The sequence below is a fragment of the Glossina fuscipes genome, unplaced genomic scaffold, assembly GCF_014805625.2.
Source record: "Glossina fuscipes isolate IAEA_lab_2018 unplaced genomic scaffold, Yale_Gfus_2 0, whole genome shotgun sequence".
Lineage (NCBI taxonomy): Eukaryota > Metazoa > Arthropoda > Insecta > Diptera > Glossinidae > Glossina > Glossina fuscipes.
In genome coordinates this window covers 31,042,203-31,068,465 of record NW_023998414.1, presented here as the reverse complement: position 1 = coordinate 31,068,465, position 26,263 = coordinate 31,042,203, and the positions used below count along the sequence as shown (strand labels likewise).

The following is a 26,263-nucleotide window of genomic DNA, read 5'->3' as shown; positions in this document are numbered from 1 at the left end:
GTGGTAGTGAAGATGTTTTTCCTGTTTTTTTTTTTTGTTCTTCTTTTGAAATGCTATGCGCAAGAGTTGCTGCTGGCGAATTGTCGATGTTTAGAGATAAAGTTTCAATAGCTGTTTTTTTTTGTTATATTTCTTCTTATATGTATATTTTCTATCGTGGAATAGCTTTAAAAAAATTCAAGTAAAAAAACTCTGAAAAGAAAAGAAACAAGAAGCAGAAAGAAAGAATTAAAAAAAAAAAAAAGAAAGTAAAACAAAAAACTCGCAAATAATAGAAACATGTGACAACGCCTTGCTTGGAAAAGTTTTGTAAATTTTAATTCAAAATTAAAATATAGCAAACTATTACAAAAATTTTAATAAAGCAATCAAGTTTTAATGCTTAGTGCTTAGTATCCTTCTTTCTTTTTTTTTTTTTGTATTATATATCACATTAATAATCATGTTTGAAAAGCGCTTGATTAAAAGCGTAAAGCATTAAGAAAGTGTTTCATAATTTTTATATGCATTTGTTATAATTAATAGAAAAAATTAAACTAACGTCATTTTACTGTGATATTAAGTGGCTTATAAAACAATAAAAACAACCAACCAATCAAGAAACCAACCAACCAACAAACCAACCAATGTTTTAAAGCAATATAATTATTAAGCAAGAAGCGCAGCAAATAACTGAAATAACATAAAAAATTTTAAATTGAAAAGAAAAATAATTAAATGAAAATATAAATCAGGAAAAAAAAAAAAACCAAAAAATGCAATGACTCACACCAGCTCTTATCAGTAATTAAAGTGTACGGTTTCGTGAAAAAAATTCATATATAAAATATAAATAAAATTAAAAAGTAAAGATAATTGTAAAGTTAAAGTCCATGGTATAAAAGGAAAAAAATACGAACGACACGTGAGCAGTAAAAGTGGTAGGATATAAATAATATCCACATATTAATGATTAAATAGCGATTAAATGAAAATCTAAAAAACGAATCTATTCTAGCAAATGTTAAAAAAAAATAAAAAATAAATAAAAACAATTAAGCTAATGAACAAAGTAATTTATTTCAACTTAATTTTACTGAAATAGTACTAAAAAAACAAACACCAAAAAAGTACACAGAGGAAAAAATTTAGGCGATAAAATTTATATATAAAAATGCAATTTATTATTCCTTTTGAGCGAATAACATTAATAAAATTCATAAAGCAGCATAATTTTGTCAAAATATAAAAAGATCGCTGAAACAAAAGAAAAAAAAAAAAAAAAGAAATTCAAAATAAATGTGCAAAAAGAAGAAGAAAAAGTAATAAGCCAAAGTAGATACAATTAAAAATTCAATATAAAAAAACGGAAAAAAATGAATAAGCAATTAAGAAAAATTAAAATACAAATCGGCTAGTAAATAAAACAAAATTTAATTTAAAAAAAAAAAAAATTAAATGGTAAAATAAATAAATTTAAATAAAGCATAAATAAATTTAATAAAAGGGTAAATTTAAAATTTAAAAAATAATAAAAAACAAAAGAAAATGTTTTTAATTTTAAGTAAATATTTAATATTACATATTTTCATTTACATCATACAATATTTAAAATAAAAAACGCTTAAAAACTAAATAAAGAAAAAAAAAAAAAAAAACATTAAACCGGAATGGCGCCAGTAAAATTCGAAGTCTAAGGAATAGTAAGAATAAAAAAAAAAAGAAAAAAAAATATTTATTTTAAAGTAAATAAATATTAAACTTAAGACATTTTGCATTTTTTTTTTTTTTTTAATTGATAGCTAATTAAGCTATAGCGCCAACTATTGGAAACAATCTATGGTCAGAGCCTCATAATTTTAAAGTGAAAAATAAAAAATAAAAGAATTTTTTTACTTAACAACACAAATACACCAAACTAGTGGCAATAAAAGTCGCAAAACGAAAATAAAAGCGAAGCTTATTAATAAATTTTCCTATTTTCAAAATAACACAGAAAGCTACTAACAATAAAAAATAATAAAATAAACATAACACAAAGAAAAAAATGCAATAACAATAATAATTAATATTAGTAAAAGACTTACAAAGGAAATTAAGTGCAATACCAAAAAAAAAAAATTATAAAAAATATAAAATGAAAAAGTAATGATTATTAAATACAAAAAGCTATAATAAATAAATGTGAAAAAAAAATATAAGAAGAGTTTGCAATGATTGCGAGATATGGTAAGGGAAAGAAATTTTCAAGGGAAAACATGTTGCTTAAACTGAATAATAAATATTAGAAAATTGCGCATATTCTCGGATCACTTTAGACGAACGTGTACGGTACCGTGCTGAACTAATTAATTCAAATTTTTTCAATATTTCATGCTTTCGCTTATACAAAATACTTTTGCACGAAAGTGAATTTTTTATATATTAATATCAAGAAATGCACGATGATAAGCACGAATTATTTTAATAATGATAATTATAAAAAAAAAAAAAAATATAATAATAATAATGAAAATGAAATAATGCAATTGTATTAAAAGTGTATTTAATGATCAGGCACAGGATGGTGTATTAAGAACAAATCTTAGATCAAATATATTTTTTAGAATTACGCATTAAAAATAAAAGGAAATTCAACGTAAACCCCGATTACTGGATGTACTGGAGGATTTTTTTCTGAAGAGCGCAAAGAAAAGTCAGAAAAAAAAAAAAACAATGTCTTGATTTATTAAATGTTTTGTAACATCACGAGGCTTATTAAAAGAATAAATGTAGTTTAAAAGAAAAAAATTGATAATAATAATAATAATAACAATAAAATTATAATAACTTATAATAACGATAATAAAAAAAAAAATAAAATTAAAAAGTTTTGATGTGATATGACCGCGGAGTAGAGTGCCTGAATGATTAGAAAGCAACAGATAAAGTCCACTTATAAAAAAAATAAATAAAAAGCGAAAAAAAAAAATTAAAAGCAAAATATCAACATTCAACAAAATAAGAAATTTTGCTTTTTAAATTATCTAATTTTGTTTACACACAAAACAATCATTTCTTAAATAACAAATTAAAATAATAAGTTTAATAAGTCTTTATTATTTAAGTTTAATAGTCTTTAACCTACACCTACAACCCTTCCTGGCTACCATCTGTGTGTCTGCACGTATAGGGGACATCCCCTAAATGGCTGGTCACATATGAAAAAAAAAAAAAAAAAATTTAAATTAAAATTAAATAAAAAATTTAAAAAAAAATTTAAAAATTTAAAACAAAAAAATAAATTTAAAGTAAAAACTTAAATTACAATTAAAAAAATTAATTAACAAATATTTTGAAAAAAAAACAGAAAGCGAAAACTTCTTAACGATTAAAAATTCTTAAAGGAGCATGCATGAGTTTTTTTTTCATGAAAATAAAAAATGAACAAAAAAATAAAAAAATAAATAATAATAATATAAATAAATAAGTATTGAAAAGTGCTTTAAAATATTTTTTTTCTTGAATTTTTTAACTAAAAGATGGCTTGATTTTAAATCTTTGAACCAAACAGTTAAAAACCAGTTGCCACTGTTCATATGCGAACTCAACTCCATAGTAAATTCTATAGAAAAAAAAAAATTTTGACAAAAAATTACAATAAGTAATAAATAAGTGGATAAAAGGAATAATATACAAAAGTAAAAAAAATAAATTGAGACAAAAATACATGAGCACTTACTTTTAGCAACCGTCACTGGGCATTTTTTTAAGCTTCAACTGCTAGCCACGCACCCTAACGAAATTCAAAATCAATTTTATATCGAAATTGTGCATATATTGTTATAGGACAGAGAGAATATTAAAAAAAAAAAAGAACCAAACAACTACAAAGTAATTTGAAGGAATAAAAACATGATTTAGTTTTAAAATAAATGAAATAATAATAATTCGTTCAACGAATGTAACGAGTATCAAGAAATAAGAAGCAGAAAAGACAAAAAGTCCAAAAAAAAAAGAGAAAAAAAAATGGGTTCTCATGATCCCGGCTCATGCGATTGTTGTGGCACGACCAGTGACCGTAGCAATAGCAATGGAAATATACGTTTGTCACAACAACAACAACAACAGCAACCGCAACAGCAGCAGCAGCAGCAGCAGCAACAAGCTTTAAATAACAATAATAATAGCATTCAAGGGCAGCCACCGCAAAGGCCGCATTTACCGCCTTTACCTATACAACCGCTATTGCCAGCACCACCCGCAAGACTTGCAGAGAATCATCATCATCATCATCATCATCATCATCCTCATCATCATCATCATCATCAGTTACAAGCAGCCAATGCACCAATTGACGGGCAACCATTGCAGCCGCCTGCACAGCCAACAAATGCCGACAGTTCACGTCAACGCACAACTCGCAGTCGCCCAACTCAGCGTATACAAGATCAGCAGAATAATAATAACAATAATGACATTAACACCAACAATCGTAACGCTTTACAACATGTTGCTCATTATATAAATCAAGTGAATTTACATTTAAATTTAACTAATAACAACAATAATAATACAACTGCAGCAGCGCCAGTAGCATCAGCAGCGGCAGCAACAACAACAGCAACAAACACAACAACGCAACAACAGTCAAGGCAGTCAGCACGTTTAACTATAGCACAGCTTCCAAGTGAATTCGTTTACAATAACAATAACAATCATATTTATGTAAATCCGCATTCGTACGATACAAACACTGCCGCTAGTCTTAGCACAAGTGCTTCGCATACTGCCACCGGTTCAACAGCTGTTGTAGTGCCACAATCATCAGCCAACGCCTCCGGCAACTTAACACAATGGCAAGATTATCAAGATGTCAATTTGAATAATAATTCATTGGTGGTGGGTGAGGGTACTGGCGGCGGTATAACGGGTGGTGGCGGTGGTGGTGATTTAACTCGCCAGCATACTTCCACTACGCTTAGCACTTTAAATACATATCTGTTTCCATGTGGTGTCGATTCGGCCGGCACCATAGGTGGTATCACGTTTAATGGCAGTCAATCCTGCGATTTAGATTCGAATTTTAGTCGTATGGTAGCGGGCAGTGAGGAAGGCGGCAGCTCTACGATAAGCTCCGGTCTCGGTTTCATTAATAAACGTCGTATTAAACGTTTATTTGGCGTCGGCAGTGGACCGTACGCCTCAGCGTTAAGGCGTCGCAGTTCACAGCTGGCGCAATTTCAAACAGCCGCATTAGCCGCTAAGAAGCAACAAAAAATGGAACGCGAAGCATCAGTGGCTGCCGCAAATGCCGCATTCTATGAGCAGCAACAGAAAAAGAAAAAAGAGAAAAAGAAACCGCCTGGTCCGCCAGCTCAAATGCGCGCGCAAAATTCCCGGCAAATGGAAGATCCAATGATGAATCGTCCCCGACGTAACACCACCAATACGGACAAGAAGAAGGAACAAAAACAGCAGCAGCAAAATTTCTATGAACAAAAGGACAATTTATATGACAAGTATTTCAGAATTCAGATTCAATTCAAATGCAACACCGGCAAAATATTTATTCAATAAAGCTTTAATTTTTAAGTTCTTTTTCATTTTTCGTCTTACTCCCTTTTCCTTTATTTTTCATATATATATATACATGTATATATATATAACTCACTTTTATTTGCACTTTGCTTAGTTCAAGAAGAGCAAAACAAAAAAATTGAAAACATAAAAAAAACAAAAAATGGCTTTTTACGGAATGTGAATAAATAAAGCAAAAAAAAACAAAAAAGGATTAAGTTGCACAATTAATATAAAAATGATTTTTGATTTTTGTTTAAAGTTATTATCATTATTATTATTATTATTTTTTTTTTTTGTTTTTTTTTCCTCTTGATTGGAACTTCAATGGCCTTGGTTCGAGCTTTAATCTCCTCTTTAATCAATCATAATTTCATTGAAGCTGTAAGTTTTCGCTTAATATTCTTTATGCATCAAAACCCAAATCAAAGACGTAAACCCATTGTAAATAAATAATTGCTGAGAGGAGAAAAAACAGTTCTCTGAGTATATAAATATATGCACATGGATAACATGATAAGGTTCACGGTCCTCTCAGTATATAAATATATGCACATGGATAAGGTCCACGGTCCACGGTCCACGGTCCACGAAGTCATAAAGAAATTGAAGAACTCGATTGACCACCAAAAGAGAGCAATTCTTTTCAAGTAGAATCTCGAGCCCCATACTCACTTCACACATACGATTAGCGCAACCAGTTCGGATATCTGCTTAAGATATGAATGGGAAGATATATCTGAAAAGAAAAAATTGAAAGCGTCCTACAGGCCTTCACCTACTGGCTAATAGGTGTCAAGAATTTGCAGCGCTTTCGATTAATTCAAAAATTTGTGATTCCAATGTGACAAGTATTCCTCGAACTTTGCAAAAATGCAAATTATTTTCATTGAAAAAACAAACATAAAACTTTGATGCGTTTGGCTTTGTCATTTTTGAAAAAAAGTACAAATTTTCCGCAATCTTATGAAAAAAAAAAAAGGCTGTAAGCCTCAGATGTAGAGAAAGCACTATGAGGCAAGTGGTTGATGAAATTTCGTTACGGAAATATTTGCTGTTCAAAGATTCTTATCGTTCTGCTCGACTAATCCTAACTTATATCGATCAATTTAGGGCTTTCATCAACTTCGGCCAACGTGTAATGATTGTGTATCACAAAACATCGAAATTTCGTTAAGGCTTTGAAAAAGTCGCGACTTGAACGCGTACTCGTTATGCATACACAAACACACATACACACACACAAATGAGCAAATAAGTGATAATACAATCGAAAACCTTAAAACTATTGAGCCTAAAAATAGATAAACTATGGAATTTTTCCAATATCGATGTGCAAAAGCAGGAATTAGTTGGTATAGGTGTAACAAAACAACGTAAAATTGGGGATTTTCTTGGTCCTCAAGAGGACAAGAAATCTTTAGTTCGAGGCCAATATGCTTGTGGTTTAGTATTAATTCTAAAGGTTAGCAAGCTAGTAGTCAAAAAAAAAAAATATATATATATATATATATTGAGTTTATATTAATTGACTAAATATACACGCATTGAAATGCAGAGAAACACTTTCCTTCACGGTCAGAATTGATGAACAAACGATTATGGCCATGACGTATAGGAAATATTCTCATTGTTCTTTATTCTAGAAATTTTTGGTTTAAGAAACATATCGCGTGATCACTTTAAAACGAAGTCTTAGATTAATGGATTGAGTGGTGCAAATGTAAATGCGCACTATACCACTTGCAGGTTATATTAAGTTCATACGTATGAGTAGTATATGTAATACTCCGAAGGGCTTAAGATAAACTCATCTGTAATCATATCGTTCTGTTTGTTCGATTTTTCTGGTCCAAGTGCTATAGCCTACATCCGTTGTGGTACGAGGGTACGTTATGCGGATGTAGACAACGCCAAGAAGCACTTGAGATAGGCCCACTCTTTATTATTTGGATCGATTAAAATCATTTTCAGAATCTGTCTAAGCTCCTCCGCCTGTCTGTCCATACATTTTTGTATTCAACCCACAGGTCGGAGATACTTTGATGAAATTTGGTACACTGGCACCCTTTGACCCAAGAACAAACACCATTGAAAATGAATTTAATTCGATGTTCATTTTAAACAAACATTTGATCATATCCATTCAAGTTTCTTCTCATCGATCCAAGCATCACCTTCAAGGCTAAGTTTATATTGTACATTTTTTTTAAGAACTCACTTAAAGTAATGGATATCTGAGATCCTTTTCAAAGAGTGCGTAGCTTATTTTATTTGTAGTGTTAGGCTTCCGTGTGTAATTCTTGATAGAAGTCATCAGAGAACACATTAAGAATAGATATATTTTAGGCCTGCGTAAGACTTAAAATCATTTGGCTGCGTCCGCGATTGTATCCTATTATTTATCAAAGACAAGTGTAAAAATGTTCTTAATTCGATTTACCGAAAAGCGCCCAAAGTTAGCGAAAGAAGAAAGAACAGTTTTTTGTATCTATCACGGCACCATGGGGGTCTGTTTGTTCATCTCATTAAAGCGAATGCACACCTGAGAGAGTCTATAAAGTACCAATATTGATGATCATTTTCAAATTGTAAATTGATTTAGCCATGTCTGTCTGTCCTTCAGCAAAATGTCTACGCTAAACATTTTTTCAATTGAAAAATTTCGTAAAAACATTGCAAGTTGTTGCGGTCAGCGAGATTGGTATTAAAAATAAGTCAAATCGATCAAATAACACGTCTACCATGTAACATATCGATTTATCTCTGTTTACTATTCACAATCTATAACCAATGGAACGACAAAATATTCCACATGCATACTGGAGTGATCCTAAATTATCGCAATAAAAGGGAAAAATTCAGCCACACTTACATAATACTAGAAAGCATCGAAATTATTATTAATATTTTCTTTTTCCGTTGCTTTAAGATGAAAGCGATGAATATAAAAGACTCAACTATAATCGGATACTTCTTTCTTACTTATTTTAAAATGTTGTCATTACATTTTTTCTTCTTCTATTCTCCCGGCTACACGTTGAAGATAATAAATATTCGGGATACATAGCCTAACACATTAACAATTTCAGAGCATAAATACAGTTTGAATGATCGACGCATGTGACGAAATCAAACGGTTTGATTTTCTCGGTCTTTTTTATGCAAGAATTAATAACGACTTTCCTTATTTAAATCGCTATAATACCATTGTGTCTTCATCTCTTCAATATACACAATTCCATCATCTGCATTCTAGAACATAGTAGCCACGATCTTTTGTGATATCAGTTTGCATATTCAACTCTCAGCGAAAGCTGACGAGAAGCATGCAATTAAAACACTGGAATTCCTACATGAGTCCAGCTCAGGGGAGTGCAAGTCCCGTTGATCATTAGCTTTTCGTTATTTGATCATTAGATTAAGTATCGTCAACTTTTTTCTTACTTTGCCCATCACATAAAAACAGGTGGACTCAATTTGTTCACTTTACGACTTGATGCGGATGTTTGCTTGCAAGCTTCTCAATAAAAATACAAGTGCGATAAGCAACGCAATTCGGGGAAATTGTAGTTGAGTGTCAAATCTTCCCATTCGAAACGGTACACGCTTACTTGCATATGTATTTTTAATTAATTTAAGAGACGGAATCAGTTCAATCAAGTTTATCTGTGATTTTTTCTATTGAAGTCGGCACGACGATCTTTGATCTTAATGAGTGCAACCGCTGTATCAGCTTAAAGGAAAGGAGTTTTTTAACGATATTTTCTGAATGGAAGGATAGATAGCAAAATAATGATATTCATGGAGGCTCTTAGCCATATTTTTAACTATTGAACAAAAAAACACTCTCTTGGAAATGCTTTTAAATGAGCACAAACACGTTCCGAAAAAGAGCTAGAAGAGAGAAGAAGATCAAGAAAGGCATTCATTTGATATCGATAGCGCTTGGGAAAGAATTTGATATTTTCAGGGGAAAAATTGTTTCCGAATAATGTATATTTTTTTCCAGATATTCAAGGACACTGATCTCAGTAGTTTTGTACAATTGGTTCTAGTTGCTCCCGAATCAAATTCTAAGTTTCATTAAATCGCTTGCTTTCAAGACTTTTGTTGTTAAGATAATAATTTCTAACTAGAAATATATAACTTAGTGCGCTTATGTAATAATCATTTTGTTAAGATAATAAATGCTTTGATTTGCTTATTTCATACGCTTTCCGATACATAAATTAGACGTGATGAGGCACCTAAGGATGGACTTACGATACGTTAAAGCTATGCAAATCTTATGCTTACATAGCACATTATGTTACATAGCATATTTACGGTCTACGTGTTTATTTTATTTTTCTTTGCCTTGGAAAAAATCTTTATTAAAAAAATAACAAGGAAGGACTTTAAAAAGATTTAAGGTTAAATTGGCTTGTCTTTGCTTAAAAGGGTAGCATTAGTGTGATTATCGATACTAATAATAACAAATTGTTTTGCATTTTTATGCTTTAAATGCTTGTTATACCTTATTGTACGATACATGTTTAGTTGGAAGCGAATTTAATTTGCTCTCTAAATAAATAGATAATGGGAAAACCATTTGTCAAATAAATTCCATTCTCTAACATCAGTTTTGCAAGCTTTTCTCTTAGCTATACTATATGCTATAATTTATTGATTGCTAATATGGAAGTATAGTGTTTGAATTTAACCTACTTACGCTTGCATATGTGTTTGACACAAAAATTGAAAATAACTTTTAGTTTTTATAATAAATAACCTTAGAGATAATCCCGATGGGCTTTCATAGTGGTTTAGAAATATTATACGCATTTATATTCTTCTATATACACACACGTATATATATATGTAACATATATATATTCTTCTTTATTTACGTTTATTTTGTCAAATAAATCAAAAATCTTTTGAAAAGATTATTTTCTTACATATTTTAGCACTGACACACTAGCCATACACTAGCGCGTGCATACATACAAATGCAGAGAGATAAATGCTGCTTCAAATCATTAAATATAAGATACTTACTTACTGAAGTATAAGATTTTAAACTAAGACATTGTTGCAAACAAAATTTTTCGTAGAAAGTCTTGATAACGTGCAAATGGATAAATTTAAATAAATAATTAAGTTAATTGCTTTTCCTTGTTATTTGATTCCACTTAGATAAATTTGTTATTGTGTTCAACGAGATATTTATTACACGTCTGAAATGCATTCTACCTTGGAGGCACCGGGCAGACGATACGATGTGCATCTAAAAAATTTCAGTTTTTCAAATATTTTGCTTCATAGAAATGACTAATAATCTTATAGCCGGGCAAGGCCGATCATTAAATGCTTCTGATAGCATATCGTCTAATGCCAATCCATTTATTTTTGTGATGATGAAACCGAAAAATGCTTTGCTCCCATGTAAAGGTATAATTTTCATGACAGCACTCCATGATGGGCGGTCTTAAAAGTGAAATGACGTTATTCAAATTATGTAAAATTAATTTCCTCCTTAAAGAACTTGTTTTTTTCTTGTCATAACACACTACAAATTAGACTCTATTGATACATAAAAGCTTATATTATATAAGTGATCGAAAATCCATTCAAAAATCAACTGACATTGTGTACAATATTTGGCACAAATAATGCTTATGTCTAATCCCTATATCTCTCTAATCATAAAATATTAATGCAAAATAGAGTTTTTCGCTACTTTTCGAAGGAAAATATTGCTCCATTCCATTAGTATGCCGAGACAGTGCAGATCGTACGTCTCTTGTGGAGAAAATGACCCAAAATATGAAAATTGTAAATTTGTTTAATAGAATTGAGACGTTATATGAGCAGTTGACAAGCTAAAGACAATCTAATTTAACTCATTTTCAACAGTCTTCGCTCTTGACCCGAAATACATTGAAAACAAATATTTGCTTTTTTTTGTGAACACAAAAGTATATGGACCGCAAACAGATATACGAGCAGACAGAGACACTTGAATCAATCGATATAGTAAAAGGTCGAATTATATCGAATCCATCCGAGTATTACATGCATACATCCGCATTCAATATATTCTGCAGGACAAGTAATGAGTAAAACAGTTCGTTCAATATATTTTCTATAACGAATCTTTAAAAGTGTAAAGTCATCGGCTACTTCTTAAGGTACACGATGTACGCTGGGAATTCTTAGTAAGTGTTATGAACAAACAAAAGTGAACAAAAGTGGATTAAGTAAATTTTAATACGATTCGAACGGTACTATGTCACGAGGCGGTGATTTTATGTAGAAGAATTTAAATCAAGCAATACATTTTTCCTACATATTCTAGGTCCGCAGCCCGTGATGTCACCGAGTCCGGCTCGCTATGTTTAAAATTTCAAATAATTCAGTTTGCTTACGCATAGCAGCACTGCAAAGGCATTGTGGATCGTAACATGAGCGATTTTGATAGATAGTTCGATCACCTTCTACGCTCCTCCTCACCCCTCAATATGAGAATTGCAATTAGCTCGTAAATGAAAAAATTTTCCCGGCCATGGCATAAAATTTCCATTCAAAACTTTGCAAAAACTAATGATTGCTTTAAATGACTGTTATAATGATTTTTTTTTTTTTAATAAAAAAATTTCGATTAATCGAATATTTTCCCCCAATGAATCTACTGTCCCGGCTGCAAATATAATCTGAGAAAGTTCGTATTTTTTGAAAAAATGACAATGAAAACAATGAAAAAGGCATAAATAAATAAATAAATAATAAATTTTCGCGAGATGAAAACAATGTTTCAATGCTTTTAATCATTCCTGCTTGCAATTATTTGAAGGTCGTTAACAATCTCAAGTGATATAAAAGAGGCATAATTCATTTTCAGAATTTTTAACTTATCTCTGATATCAAGATAAAAAAAAAATAAAAAATATTTTGCACTTTATAACAAATCGATCAAACAAAAGTATATCACTATATGCACAGTGCTTAGGTCAAAGTAAACTAATAATTACTGACTATAGGTGGTATACAATATCGGTCTAAATCGTTGGTAGTTGTTTTATTTTATCTAATTAAAAAAATTCACGGGACATTTGTACATGTTTTTAATTATTTTAATTTAATTTAATTAAAAAAAGTTCAACTTTGCTTATAAGAAAAATTTGCCTCTTCATCTTAAGGTAATCTTTCAAAAACATCACATCTTTATTCGGGCCTTAACTATTAAAAGCTATTAAATTTAGCAATATATTGCTTTCAATGTTTTCTCCTTAAAATACTACAACTTATCGCTTTTCCTTTTTGCTTAAATATTTTGTAAAAAATTTTATAATGAAATTCTTTTTCAAATTCTTATTGCTTTCTTCAATATTTTTTGTATATGAAATAATTCGTAATATTGCGTCATTAGATTTAATAATATTACGTCACGTAAAATTCATTTTAAAAAACAACAATAATGAAAGCATTAAAAAAAATGAAGGCAAAATCAAGGTCAATAAATTTAAATGATGTTTATGTATGTGTTTGTGTGTGTGTGTGTCTGTGTGTTTCTGTTTGCGTGTGTTTGTGTTTGTGTATATGTTTGTGTGTATGTTTATGTATAAATATATACGAAAATAACTCCACTCTTATCCAAAGTCAGCGATATGAGTGTGTGCAAGTCAACCATGTCATTACCATAAAACAACCTTACAGGTAATGCATGAAAAGACTAAAGTAAGCAAAAACATACGAACTCTATTATTAGACTCACAACCGGAAGTTGAAAGTATATAAGTTTAATCCTTCCGCTTGTAACACCACCAAGACATTATCGAACAACAACGAATCTACCAAACACTTTTATTGCTTAAACAGACCTTAACTTGGCTCTTATCTAAATTTCTAAGTTTCTCAATTCATTAATGATATAAACTTAACTGAGATATATACGTAAATAAAAAGATGATTTCCTCCTTTTTTTCTGCTACTTTAACCGATCAATTAAATAATCAAAAACACAAGCTAAGGAGAATGAAGTTCATTTCGTCTATAGCTTGACATTCACTTTTCCCCGTTAATTGGTAAACGTATGTAACACACATATATAAATGACAATCAAAACTTTTCCGGCTACTAACAGTGCTAAGATCCTTCTTTTCTTCCATATGTACTTTCAAATAATTGTATCTTTAGTTCTTCTTCTTCTTATTATTCTTTTTTTTTTATAAAATTTTAGTTTAATTGAAAATGGCATCTGAAAAAGCCGCATGCACGTTAGAGATTTAACTTTTATATACATAGCCTTAAATCTATAAGCAAAAATTTCGAAATATTTTCTTTTTAATTGTAAGCCGATTAGTCCACTGATCAGAAGTATTTTTCGACTAACCTTTTAAATGATCTGTGGAAAATTTTAGATTACTCAAGTGTCGTACCAAACGACAGGACACTTGATTTTACCAAGATTTTACTGAGATTGCTTCGGTCGCAGCTCTAATGAATGCTTAGTAGGCAAGGGGGATATACATCGACTAGTCCGCGGCCATCACTTCCGCCATTTCGTTTTTTTCCTTCTCTTTCCCCACTTCTTTCTTATTGTCGCCGCGTTACGCGAACAGAGAACATCCCCTGAGTGATTGGTCATATACATATTGATGGCCAAGATACATATTTTCGATACTGTAGGTTGTAACGTGAAACATATCCTTATTGCAAGTGCATGCGCGAATTGTCTGATGTTGTAACCTAATTTATCGCCTAATTTATTGAAAGCATAGGTATGCGGTGTATAATGCTTTCCATGTTAATTTTTATGATCGTAAGAAATCTTACGCTGATTCAGATATGTCGCAAACAACATATGTAGGGCTCTCTCCCCCCATAGCCTTGATAAGGGCATTTAGGTCTAGGTAATTAAGTAATTTATCCTTAGCCCTCCATTTGCGTGTCTATTATTATTATCGCACATTAAGTTGATATATGCAATGTACACACATAAATACATACACTGTTAACACACCAAGAAAAAAAAAAACAAAAAAACAAGAAATATATGTCAATGCCAGGGAATTAAACAACTGGCCGCTATATAAATATTGACATTTGTCCACAACGAATATTTCATCAAAATTATTGTACATAAATAACATTGCAAACTTGATGGAAATAGTTTGTCTGCCTTGAGATACTTGTACTAAAAGCAGATTATTTATCTGTCAGATTTTAAATTTGTGTCTCTTATAATTAATATATAGAATGTAAGCTATTAATGAGATCGATCATTGCATCCTTTTAATTACTGCGGCCATGCTTGCGGGTAAATGTGTGCACATTTTAAAACTTGGTCTGAGAAAACTATCTAAGGATATGCGTATATTACAGACAAATTGCGCTTTTCAATTTTCAATTCAAATTTCAGTCTTAAGTTTCTGTTTTATATCCGAGCTGATAATTTGATTGCTATAGCACACACATATGCAGAAGAATGTCCGAAATAAAAAATGTAATCTATTTCAAGAGAGATATACTTGGAAGGGCATACGTTTTTCGATCGTGCGAAAAGAGAAAAAGCAGAAAAAGTAAACTCGTTTGGTCCCATAATCCAATCATTTACGATTATAAAATTTAACGCGCGTACTTCGTAAAATTACTGTCAATACTTTATATATTTATCTATTCGATAATTCAAAATTTGTTTAAGTAAGTAAGTAAGTGTAACCACTAATCTAAGGTTAATTCATATAATTGAAATGCCTTAATTAAAAATTCAATGTAAATCACGAGACGAAGCTTGTACGCAAAAGCTTTTCGTGCTAATGGATTTCGTGTTTCACATCATTCAAATATGCTTAATATAATAAAGTATTTCAAAATATTTGATGTAAATGCATTTATTATACGATAAAATGCACAAGTAATTGTAACGCAAAGGATAGGAAAACAATTGTGGCGATTACTTTGGCGTTTATTTTAATATATTTTTATAAAAGAACAAAGTAATCATGGTTAAGTTAAGGTTGTTAGTTAAGGTCGTACCTTAAGGCTTTTGGCTTTGGGGACGGCGGAGAGAAATGCCTTCATCTAAAATTAAAAAAAAAAAAACCCATATACCATTTAACCTTGACGGTTTTTCTTTGTTAGCCTGCTCGCTGCCATTACTTTGCTTTCCTTAGTTACAGCTTAAAACGTTTAAGTGAGTTAAATATTCAAACTTCAGGAAGCATATAAGAAAATTTCATTCTGCAATAAAAAAGCGTCCATGTTTCTTCTCATTTCGTCGACTATCTGTGAAACCTAAAGATTGGCTGAAGAAAATCCATTTCGATGTATTGAAGTTATTTCGAGCAACACGAAAACATATTTACGTTCCATGTTTTTGAAAGGAACATGTTTAAAGGAACTGTCATCCCAACTCGTTTACACGAATTTTATTTAAAAATTTATATATGAATATGTTTGTGTCCAATTCTTGATAGTAATCTTGAGCAATTATTATAAAAAAAGTAATAGGAGAGGAATTCCATACAAAAAGGACTATTCTCCGAGTATACAAAAAAGCAAATAATGTTAGGAAATGGTGATGAGAATGAAAGCTCTAGTCAAAAATCTAATAAGCCATGGCTAGAACCTAGTATCAGTCAGAAAATTTCATCTTTGAAGTACGCTGCGGATAACATGACTCATTTCAGTTCAACGCTGCTGGAGTCTTATCGTATAGCTTTTGTATATGAACCTAAGAGTCATTATACTGATATACATGAATTCATGACCTTAGGTAAAATAGGCCCGTAGTGCAGCTCAACTGCAACAATTGTTTCTATTGATACACATTCGTTCGATTTGCAAGATTCCAGCTTTATTCAAAAATTTCTATTTGAATTAATTTTTTATTATTTAGCTATTTTTCTCATTTTCTTAATTTAAATTCAATTAATTATTTTTTCAAAATTTTAAATATCTCATCAGTCGAAATGCTCTTATTGAGCTGGTAGTATCGTTAATTCGTTGCTTATCAAAAATAGCCACGTAAGATATACTTGCAACAGTAAAAATATTCCATGACCTAGATCTGATCGATCGCAATTTACATTTAGTAAGAAACTCGAATTTTTACTGTACAAATTTATTAATTAATTTCAGGTCTGCCAACATTTTCCAAGCCTACCAACTTTTTTACATTCTATTTACATCTTCACAGGGTTACCAAAAATTTAAAAAACATTTATTAATCCCCACAGATTAAATAATGATAAAGTGTAAAATTCCCAGTCATGTCGTAAGGTAGGATAAAGTGTTTTTTTGCACTTGCCCTCCTTTTGTCAGAAAGAAAAAAGGAAATGAAGATGGCTACATAAGAAAAAAATTAAAGAAAAATAGAAAAAAACTCGCGATTAGAACTTTATGCCCACATAATTAATTTATCTTTTTTAGCCAAATGACTTCCTCTATAAAGCATGAAATAAGTGATCATTTTTTTCTTCTTTTTCCACGATTGATCAATTGATTGAACCCACATTCACGAGAGGAGCGGACCATAGCTGCCTGAATTACGGACCGCGAACTGAAATTCGTTCTCGCTGTAAGCACACAAGCTGATTCGGCTAATAAGCAATTATGGCAAGCAATTCACAATACTGCTGGGTATTCTAGTGTTGTGAAACTCACGCCTCTCATGTCCATTACACTTCCTACTTACAGTATTATTATTTGTGTGGATTCTCCTGAAGTAATTTATCAATGTTTACGGTCCTTATTGAAAATCTAGATTAGGATCTCTTCGCATGATCTCTTTGAAGGCTGCCCACTTAAGAGCCCAAGTCCGTTCAAAACATTTTCTGTTTCATAATCGAATTTTTAATTCTTTTGAAAGATTAAAATCGCTTTTGGAAATTTTGATTCCTTTTTTTTGTTATTCTGATAATAATGCTGAGGCTTTCACTTTAAAATCAATTTGGCAAACCGATGTAAAATTTCAAAAATTATAATATGATATATAGAACTCTACCAGGCAGTATTTTTCCGATGTCATTCTCAGAATTTTCCCCTTCATTTGACAAGAGGTATCGTAATTTCTGGAAGTAAATTCGTCGCATAACCATATCGTAGGAGAAATCATTTGCTCGCTTTTATAAACTATATGCACGCGCTGGTAATGACTGATTCTATATCGATATCGCCACCCTTGTTTATTTGTGGATCCGGCTGTCTGTCTATTTTAGCTTCATCATAAAAATTTCATTCTCTCTCTCTCTCTTTGAATTTTTTTCATGCCACCTAAAAGTATATATATCACATACGTTTGCAGCCCGTTACGAGTGAGAGTAAAAATGGTTCATATTCCCGCAGCTGACAAAATACGTTTTTTTATATGTAAATTGGTAATAATGGAGATGCAAATATTTCCTGAAAATATTTAGGAATTTTTTATATGCTTTTCAGGCAAGTTCCCACGTAAGAAATACATGTAATACATAGATACATATTAATCAATAGCGATAATTGACATAGAGGCTTCAAAAACGATTTATAAGGTATTAAATCAACATTGTAGGATATATATGGGAAGGTTTTTTTCCCCTTGGACGTATCGTAGTGGATGGCTTATCGAAATGACACCTTGCATATACTGTGCATACGGGGTTGTGATGAATCGCTAAATAGATTTTTTCTTTCTTATTATGCTATATTCACTACTTAAAATTTCAACATGATTTTGTCGTTTATACACTGTTACAAGTATACATGTAAGCGTCAATTCGCTTACTAAAGTCGTCCGATTCTTACCTTGTTTTTTCTCTACTCAAGTTGCAAGAAATTTCAGTAAAAAGATGAAAACATGGCTCATACATTATTATGTCGATTCCATTCATTCATTCATTCATTCATTCATTCGATTCAAACTAAAATTTTACTAATGACTTAAGACTTTGGCATAAATATGTAAATATATCGTAGTAGACTGTGGCCCACCATTAAGTACTCTACTCTAAGCACAGTTATTCATATGACGACTTGTGATAATAACGCGTCATATGGTCCGATCAAAGCAATTTTCAACAGTGTTCATCTTTAGACAAAAGCATGCCAGTTTACCAAATCTCGTCAAAATATTTTAAAAATTGCGTCCTATAGGTTGAATCAAAGATTACAAGACGGATACACGGGCAGACGGACAGACAAGCTTAATGATTCTGATTTGATCGCTGTAAGGAAAGATGAAGTTTTTCCCAAGCTCTTCAGGATGTTTCATGCGTCCGTGAAAACTTAATATACCCCTGTGCCACAATTAGCGTAGGGTATAAAAGTATTTAAAAATTTCTTTTCCTTTAGAATTTTGAACTGTTTAAGCCGTTTTGCGAGCATAGAAACGACTTTTCCGAATTGCATGCAGTTTTTAGTAAAACGACTCACTTCATGATTTCGACAATTTTGATAAACACTCGTTGAAGAAGTTAGTTGAAAATTGAGAACAAGAATGCTATGAAAAAAATTTATGTATAGGTGATGTTGGGTATAAGAAAATATGTCTCTCATTAGATTTCTATACATATATGAATGTTGTTTGAGTTTTTCTTAATGAAATTTTTAAAGAATAATAAATTTTCCCTTGCGATCATAAGTACATAAGGCAACGTTAAGCATTGTTACAATGTACCCTAAAAATTAAAAAAATAAAATCTTTTTACTCTTTTTTGTTATTTTGAGATTTAAGTTTGCAACTCGCACATATGTAGTTTGTGTGAAAATATTTGCTTACCAAAGTTTAATATTTGGTCAAGGTCAATAGTAGAAAGATAATTGTCGAACGTTATGATAATTGCTTTAGCAAAAATTATTCCGTTAAATGAACGATAAATGCTTGCACACGAAGCAAGTAAATTCATTTTTTCATCAAAATGAAATTTTAATTAAGAATATCTTTGAAATATTCTTCGAATTTATTCAATATTTTTATATCAAATTTTATTTTTTCGTTAAAGTTCAAATATGTGAGAGTCATGTGATGCCGTTGTTAGTTAAATTTTGATTTGAATACAGCACACACTGAGTGTGGAAATTACGAAAAATAACCTAAAAGTAATCAGCAATAAAATCTTGTACTTTTGCTAATGATACCCTTGGTTAAGGGAATCATAAAATGGCTGATTAACGTTCATTTAGCTTTGCGGTTCAACTGTTTAAAGTCTACGAATTTAATTTATATTTATTATAACTTTGCTTGTGTTGCACAATATTTTCTTCAATAAAAATGTAATCTTGTTAGGGGTGTTTTCAAAATCACAATATTGCTTAGCACAACTCCAATTCCAACTTCGACTAGACTGATTATTATTATAAAGGTGACTAAGAGCGATTTATCGATTATTTTTCATTTCAAGTCACGACATAATTAGAATTTCCAACGCGATGCAAATTTATTCAGACTCAGTGGCGAATCGATTACAATATAGCAAATATCAGAGGACATATATTCAGCTTGCAGAAGAAAGTTTTCTTCTTTCATATTCATCCTTTTAAAGAAAAATTATTATTGGAAAGAGAATAAATTGTATCAAGAGAGGCGACAACAATTAATGCGAACGAGTGAAGAATGCAATAAACAACTTAAAACGATTCATATCCGTAATATTAAGAAGTTAAGGGCGCGGGGCCAAATGGACGTACATTAGCGCGACACTCTATCTCTGCTAACGAATGCCGAATCAATTCAGATTACTTTTAATAACAGGCATAGACGCAACCAATCCATCTGAAGCCCTCAGCTCTTTTCATTCCAATTATCATCGCATATGACATCGCAACCTATATATAACTGATGATACATAAGTCATTTTGCTGGCTGAGTTTACACTGTGGTGTACCATAATTTAACAAATTTGCAAAGTGCTATCATAGACAAACTAAGACCACTTTATACGTTTCGTGCTACCTTTAAATAACCGCAACGCAACTGGGTCCTTATATATAATGCGATTGTCAAGTTGATTAGGACGCGTCATGACGCATGCATATCTCTACGTCATACTAAATACCAGTCAACGTACATCCAAATTCACGCTCTGTTTGCCGGGATTCATCTTAAAACAACCATTGCTCAATTTTCTAACTGAATACTAGAAAAAATGTTCACATACACAAAGAAAAAGAGCGTAAATAATGCGTCAGCTTAAGGCTGCTGTGTCTAATCAATGCAAACAAAAAATTTGAATATATTTTTAGTGCAGACGAAAAAAAAAAAAAAAAAAAAATTGGAAATTTTTTTTGTTTTTAATTTTTGTAAAGTTTTATTTATACATATATATATACGATAAAAAGCCTTGCTTTTTGTTTCTCGCGCACTATAGAATAGAAATATGTTGTGAACTATTTTGACTTAATTTTTTCATTGCAGCAGACATGTACTTTAAAGTTTTCTTATTACGCCTACAAAGGGGTATATTAAATTTGTTATACCGTCTGTAGCAAACGAAATGATTCACCAAATAACCTGTGAAGTTATTATATCGTTGTTTAGCATAAGCGTTGCTTTGTCGCTTCTTATAGGGAACCAGTAAGAAATTTGCCTCCAAGGTGGTAGGGGTACTGCAAATAATTTTATTATTTTTTATTACTGTATCCGTTTTCAAAGCTCTCTCTATTCTCTATTAAAATTTTGGCTTGGCCAGGTAAATTAAGGCTTAATTAAGACTTGAGTTTTTCTTCTAGACTGTTTAGTAGTATATAGGCTTGTCTGTCTGTCGCGGTATCAAGAATTCAAATAGAAAGCTAAAACTTGTTGTTTTTATAATGAAAAATTAATAAAAAAAAAAAAACAAAAATTGAAAAATTTCTTTTCTAAATATTTTTACAGATATCGATTATAAAATTTGGAAGGAATTTTTTTTTTTTTTTTTTTTGCTTTTTCAGGGCCACGTCCCTCAATAAGCGAAAGACTTTCTGAATCTCTCATATGTATGCCTCAAGTGGCGGGTAAAGGAAATTCGCCTTTAGCTAAGTGTAGCCTTTTTCTAGTTTACATTCCTTTTTTCTTTTTTTTTTTTTTTTATTCGTAATTATTCTTTTCGGTCTTCCTCTCATAAACTTCTTTATATATACTTGCTAAAAATTTTTGCTTTATTTTATTTTAGAGTATCCTTAGGAAACTTTTGCAGTGACAACAAGTTTAAATTGCCTAAGTTTTTATGTTTTATCTCCTCCGAAATGTCAGTATATTTGTTTGAATATACTTTTGTTTTTTTTTTTTTTTTTTATAATTTCGTCGACTTGCTTTTTTGTTGCGCTTTAGTGAGTTTAAGTCATGTAATTTAAAGTGTTTTTCTTACATCTTTTTTGGTCTTATTGTTACGCTTTCTTTTACCGCAGTAAGCTTTACATTCTATAGAAGAACAAATGATGACAAAATAAAGCTTTTTAGTAAACTTTTGTTACATATTGAAACTAAAAACACTAACATAAACTGTTAACTATCTGTTATAAAAATTATTCTTAGTGTTACTTTAAAACTTTGATTGAAATTAAATTCAATCAAATCCATAAGTTATACACACTATTGGGCGAAAATTTGTTATCAACTACCGCAAGCAGATATATGTGCGAATCGGGTTTCTTTGTTTGAAAATTGGAAGTGTGATATATAATCCTTACCTTCTTCGATGTCCAGATCGATCGTAAGTAAATTATGCATCAATATTTTAAGATTTGAAGGAGTTTGCTCCAATTTTATGACTCCGAGGATTCGGCAGAGAATACATTTTCAGTATCCTATAATTATTATTGCGTTTGAAACGATTCCAACAATAGCGAAATGGACGGATGAGTGAATTGATACGATTACAGTTCATGTTGATCAAGAGTGGAGCAGCAATAAATGCTGCCATGTTAACAAGCGCGAAGTGTTTTTATCGTTAAATATTTGTGTAAGGTATCGTCAAATATTTGCATGAATTAAAGTTTTATGGGTCGAATCAAATGACTAATTAGTCATTAGATTGTCAAAGTGATATCCGATATATAATCGGAAAAAATTTAAATTTGATTATAATATCAATGAGATCCAAGCAAGCCAGACATTAGTTTTGCCAAAAGTTTTGGTCATCGATAGAAAGAATATGCAATATAATGGCTGTTCAGTTGTCAGATACGTGAAACAAAATCTTTCTTTATTCATTTACCCACAACTTACAAGTTCCTGTAAAGTTTCCTTTAGTACATTGACGAAAGTTTCTGCTACAAGTGGTTTGTTTTTTTTTTTTTTTTTTTTCTTTTTTTGGTTATATTTCGCTTAAGATGGCTCCTAATGTGAATATAGATCAAAAGTTGAAGTGAAGAATGCAAATATGGAAAATTAAACGAAAAGCTTTACGTAACATGATGTTACCGAATTAACAGGATATAATATTGTTTCGCTGCTGCTCGTTACGCTTATGAAAACAATTTTAATAAATACTAAGGAATTGAACTCGCACCAATCTGAATTGTTTCAATAATCGTGAAGCAACTAATAGTTGGATGCATCGTTTTATCACTAACAGTATCGTCTGCTATCTACAGATTTTTAAAAGCTTTTGTCTTTATGTTCATTAAATTTTCAAACTTTTTCCATCGCACAAGTTATTGACATTTTTCCATACGTATTTAAGATAAAGTTGCTGAAGCAAAACTGTAAATAACTAATTCATCCTTTTTTTTTTTTTATTAGTTTTTTGTTTATTTAACTTCTAATTGAGTTTATATAATTTTACTGTCTTCTAACTAAAGAATATGTATTCAAAATTTGTACTCAATCAGTCTAACACGAATGCTACATACAAATATAGGGATATACCGATACAATGACATTGTCTTTTATACAACTAATAAAAAAACGATAGATTTTTCATTTGTAAAACTTTTCAAATATATCTCAATTAACGGACGGACGGACGGACACTTGCACTGGCTATGAGCATAAGCAAATCCCTTAAATGAAACATTATGCTCTCTATAAAAATTAATAAATATTTGTCGATTTTGTGTCTTCTATAGAAACGATGACGTTTCCAAAGTTAAAAGAGAGATTTAAGGCGTGCTAGATGATGTCGTATGCCGGCTTATGTATGTTAAGACAACTAATAGAAAAATTAAAAGACATCCTTGTCTATAGCACAGTTGTTCCGAATTAACCTAAACTTTAGGGCAAACATTTATCAGAACCATCCAAATTATGAAGTGAATCGTTCTCCTAAAAAATACACAATTCAACAGATCACTTATACGTTCACGAAATGACCCTAATAGCTATGATGTTAAAATAAAAAAAAAATAAAAAAATACTTACCATACATTGGTATATTAAGTTTACGCGCACGTACGGAACATGCAGAAATGCTTAGATAGATCCACCTTTTGTTATACCAATTGCTTTAGAATCATTTTTTAAACAGGAGGAGTGGGAGGAGGAGGAGGACGAAGGTCGCAAATTTAAAGATATTTTGATGAAATTTGATACACTGACATGGTTTGGCCCAAGGGCGAGCGCTATTGAAAACGGTCTGAATCATGCAAACATGTCAACCACATCCCATATAAGTCCACATTTTGAAAAATCATTATACGTATAACTGTAGTGCGGAGTAAAGTTCTTCACTTCTTCTTATAAACGAAAGCTCACTGCAAAAAGTTCCGACTAATACATATTTAATTTCATATATTTATTATGAGTGATGGTTACCCATGAATCTGCTTAAGGCATCTAGAGGTTTTGCGATCTGCTGTTCTCTTTACAGCCAATGGAAGCAGTGGTCTATTCGACCCATATCTCGTTTAGAATTTAAAAAAGATTGATGCAATATTTTCTGCTTTATCATTATGTAAAACGATTCGTTCTAAAAGTAGCCGCGAAAAAAAAGAGAAAGAACACCCGGAGAATGAGTATTTTTGATCGTCTTGTTTTGCGCCATAGGCCATACGATTTCCATCTGCCGATTTCAAACGTATGAAATGAAAAAAATTCGAGATATTCTTATGTTTACCATACGCGGATGATTATCAAATGTATAATCAACCTACGGTCGATTCATCAATTCATGGTTTTCCGGTTTTTTGGTTTCCTCTTGTGCATATGCCTGGCCACCTAATAACGAGTTATATTCTCAGATAGTTTCATTTCCGCATTTCACGTTTAAAATATATATAAAGAAAAAAAATAAAAAATATTGAACAATTCTTTTGCATTCCTTATGCACACTTTATAGTTAGGTTATATCTAAAGTTAGAGAATTGGGAATGCGAACGAATTTTGTTACTCTAATGAGCTTCCCTATATAATTTGCTGTATGTATGTAATTTATAGATTACCCGTTATACGATCGAACTAAGGTAGTTTCATGTGTAGAATGAGTTTATCAGTAAATCCTTCGGTATGTATAATAAACCTAAAAATTAATATTTAATTTATTATTTATAATATTTTCTATTCCATTTATTACAAATTTTTCTGCTGACTTTTTATATTTTTCCCTTAAAAAAAAAAAAAAAAAGAAAAAAAGGAACAAAAAAAAAAAAAGCCCAAAAATAAAAAAAGAAAGCAAACCAATATAAATAAAATAGTGACTCTAGAGATTTTCTGATGACACTGATTTTCTTGTTCTGCCTTCTATTTATTTAGTGGCTTTCAGTGCTCTTTTGTCGTTGTTATGTTATTACAAAATCCTAACGTTTCTAAAGACCCTATGCATGCATACACAATACTCTCCATATGTTATAAACAATAAACAACAGCAACAACAACAACAACTACAAAAACAAAACAAAAAATGGTAGAAAATGAATTTGATAAAATTGCTAAATGCGAAAATGTCTATTGAAAGGAATATAAAGAGTCTGAGTCAGGAAACAAAAAAAAAAAACAATCGAAAAACAAAAAAAAAGCAAAATGCAAAAAAAAAAAGAAGAGCAAAAAGCAGTCAAAAAATAATATAAAGGCAAACAAATTTTTTTTCAAATGACATTCAATTACAGGCATTCAATTTTATAAGTGCATAAGTGAAAAGAATACCGGACGACAAACGTTCGAACGGGCCGCTACCATTAGGCAGCTAACCACGGCAATCGTAGGCATAGTCATAGTCGTGGACGTAGTAGTACAATGTCAGTCGAGTTGTATACCAAAGTAAGCCTGGTGTGACGTTTCACTCTAAGATAGTGCCAAAGAAAAAAATAAATTAAAATAAATAAATAAATAAATAAATAAATAAATGAATGATAGAAAGTATAATTTATAAAATTATGCTAAAGAAAATAACAATTTTTTTTTTTGTTTATTTATTTATTTATTTATTTTTTTTTTGAATTTATAAATAAATGACAACAATTATGGAAAAGTTAGTGGCAGTAGTTGTGGTATAAAAGAAATTTCTTTAAATTTAATACCAAAGGAATATAAATAAAATATATAATAAAATAAAACAAAATGAAAATGTATCTTAAACGTATTAATTAAATGTAAATATAATAATTGCAAAAAAAATAATATAATAATAAATAAATAAAAGATAATAACAATAACAATAACAATAACAATAATTAATATTTCAATAAAATAATATATATATATATATAAATTGGTTACAAAGTATAGAGTATAACTGCATTGAAGATGTGGTAGAGAGATTTAATTTTTAATTTATATTCGAAGTTTGAAGCCGGTGAAGGTTCATCTTGCTCATCATGTTTATTTACCAAGTTATTAAAGATGAAC

The 26,263-nt window shown here is 30.6% G+C and overlaps 1 protein-coding gene across 11 annotated transcripts in view; it reads left to right on the top strand.

Moving 5' to 3' along the window:
- LOC119638007 (potassium voltage-gated channel protein Shaker) overlaps positions 1-26,263 on the top strand; it is a 319,681-nt gene that overhangs the window by 77,274 nt on the left and 216,144 nt on the right. For 6 of the 11 annotated variants that reach the window (XM_038034552.1, XM_038034572.1, XM_038034543.1 and 3 more), the window contains exon 1: positions 3,434-5,480. The exons of the other annotated variants lie outside the window; for them this stretch is intronic. In XM_038034552.1, coding sequence (XP_037890480.1) covers positions 3,988-5,480 — 1,493 coding nt within the window. In that variant the 5' untranslated portion in view covers positions 3,434-3,987. Of the gene's footprint in view, positions 1-3,433; positions 5,481-26,263 lie in introns of those variants that run through there. 11 annotated transcript variants of the gene reach the window in all.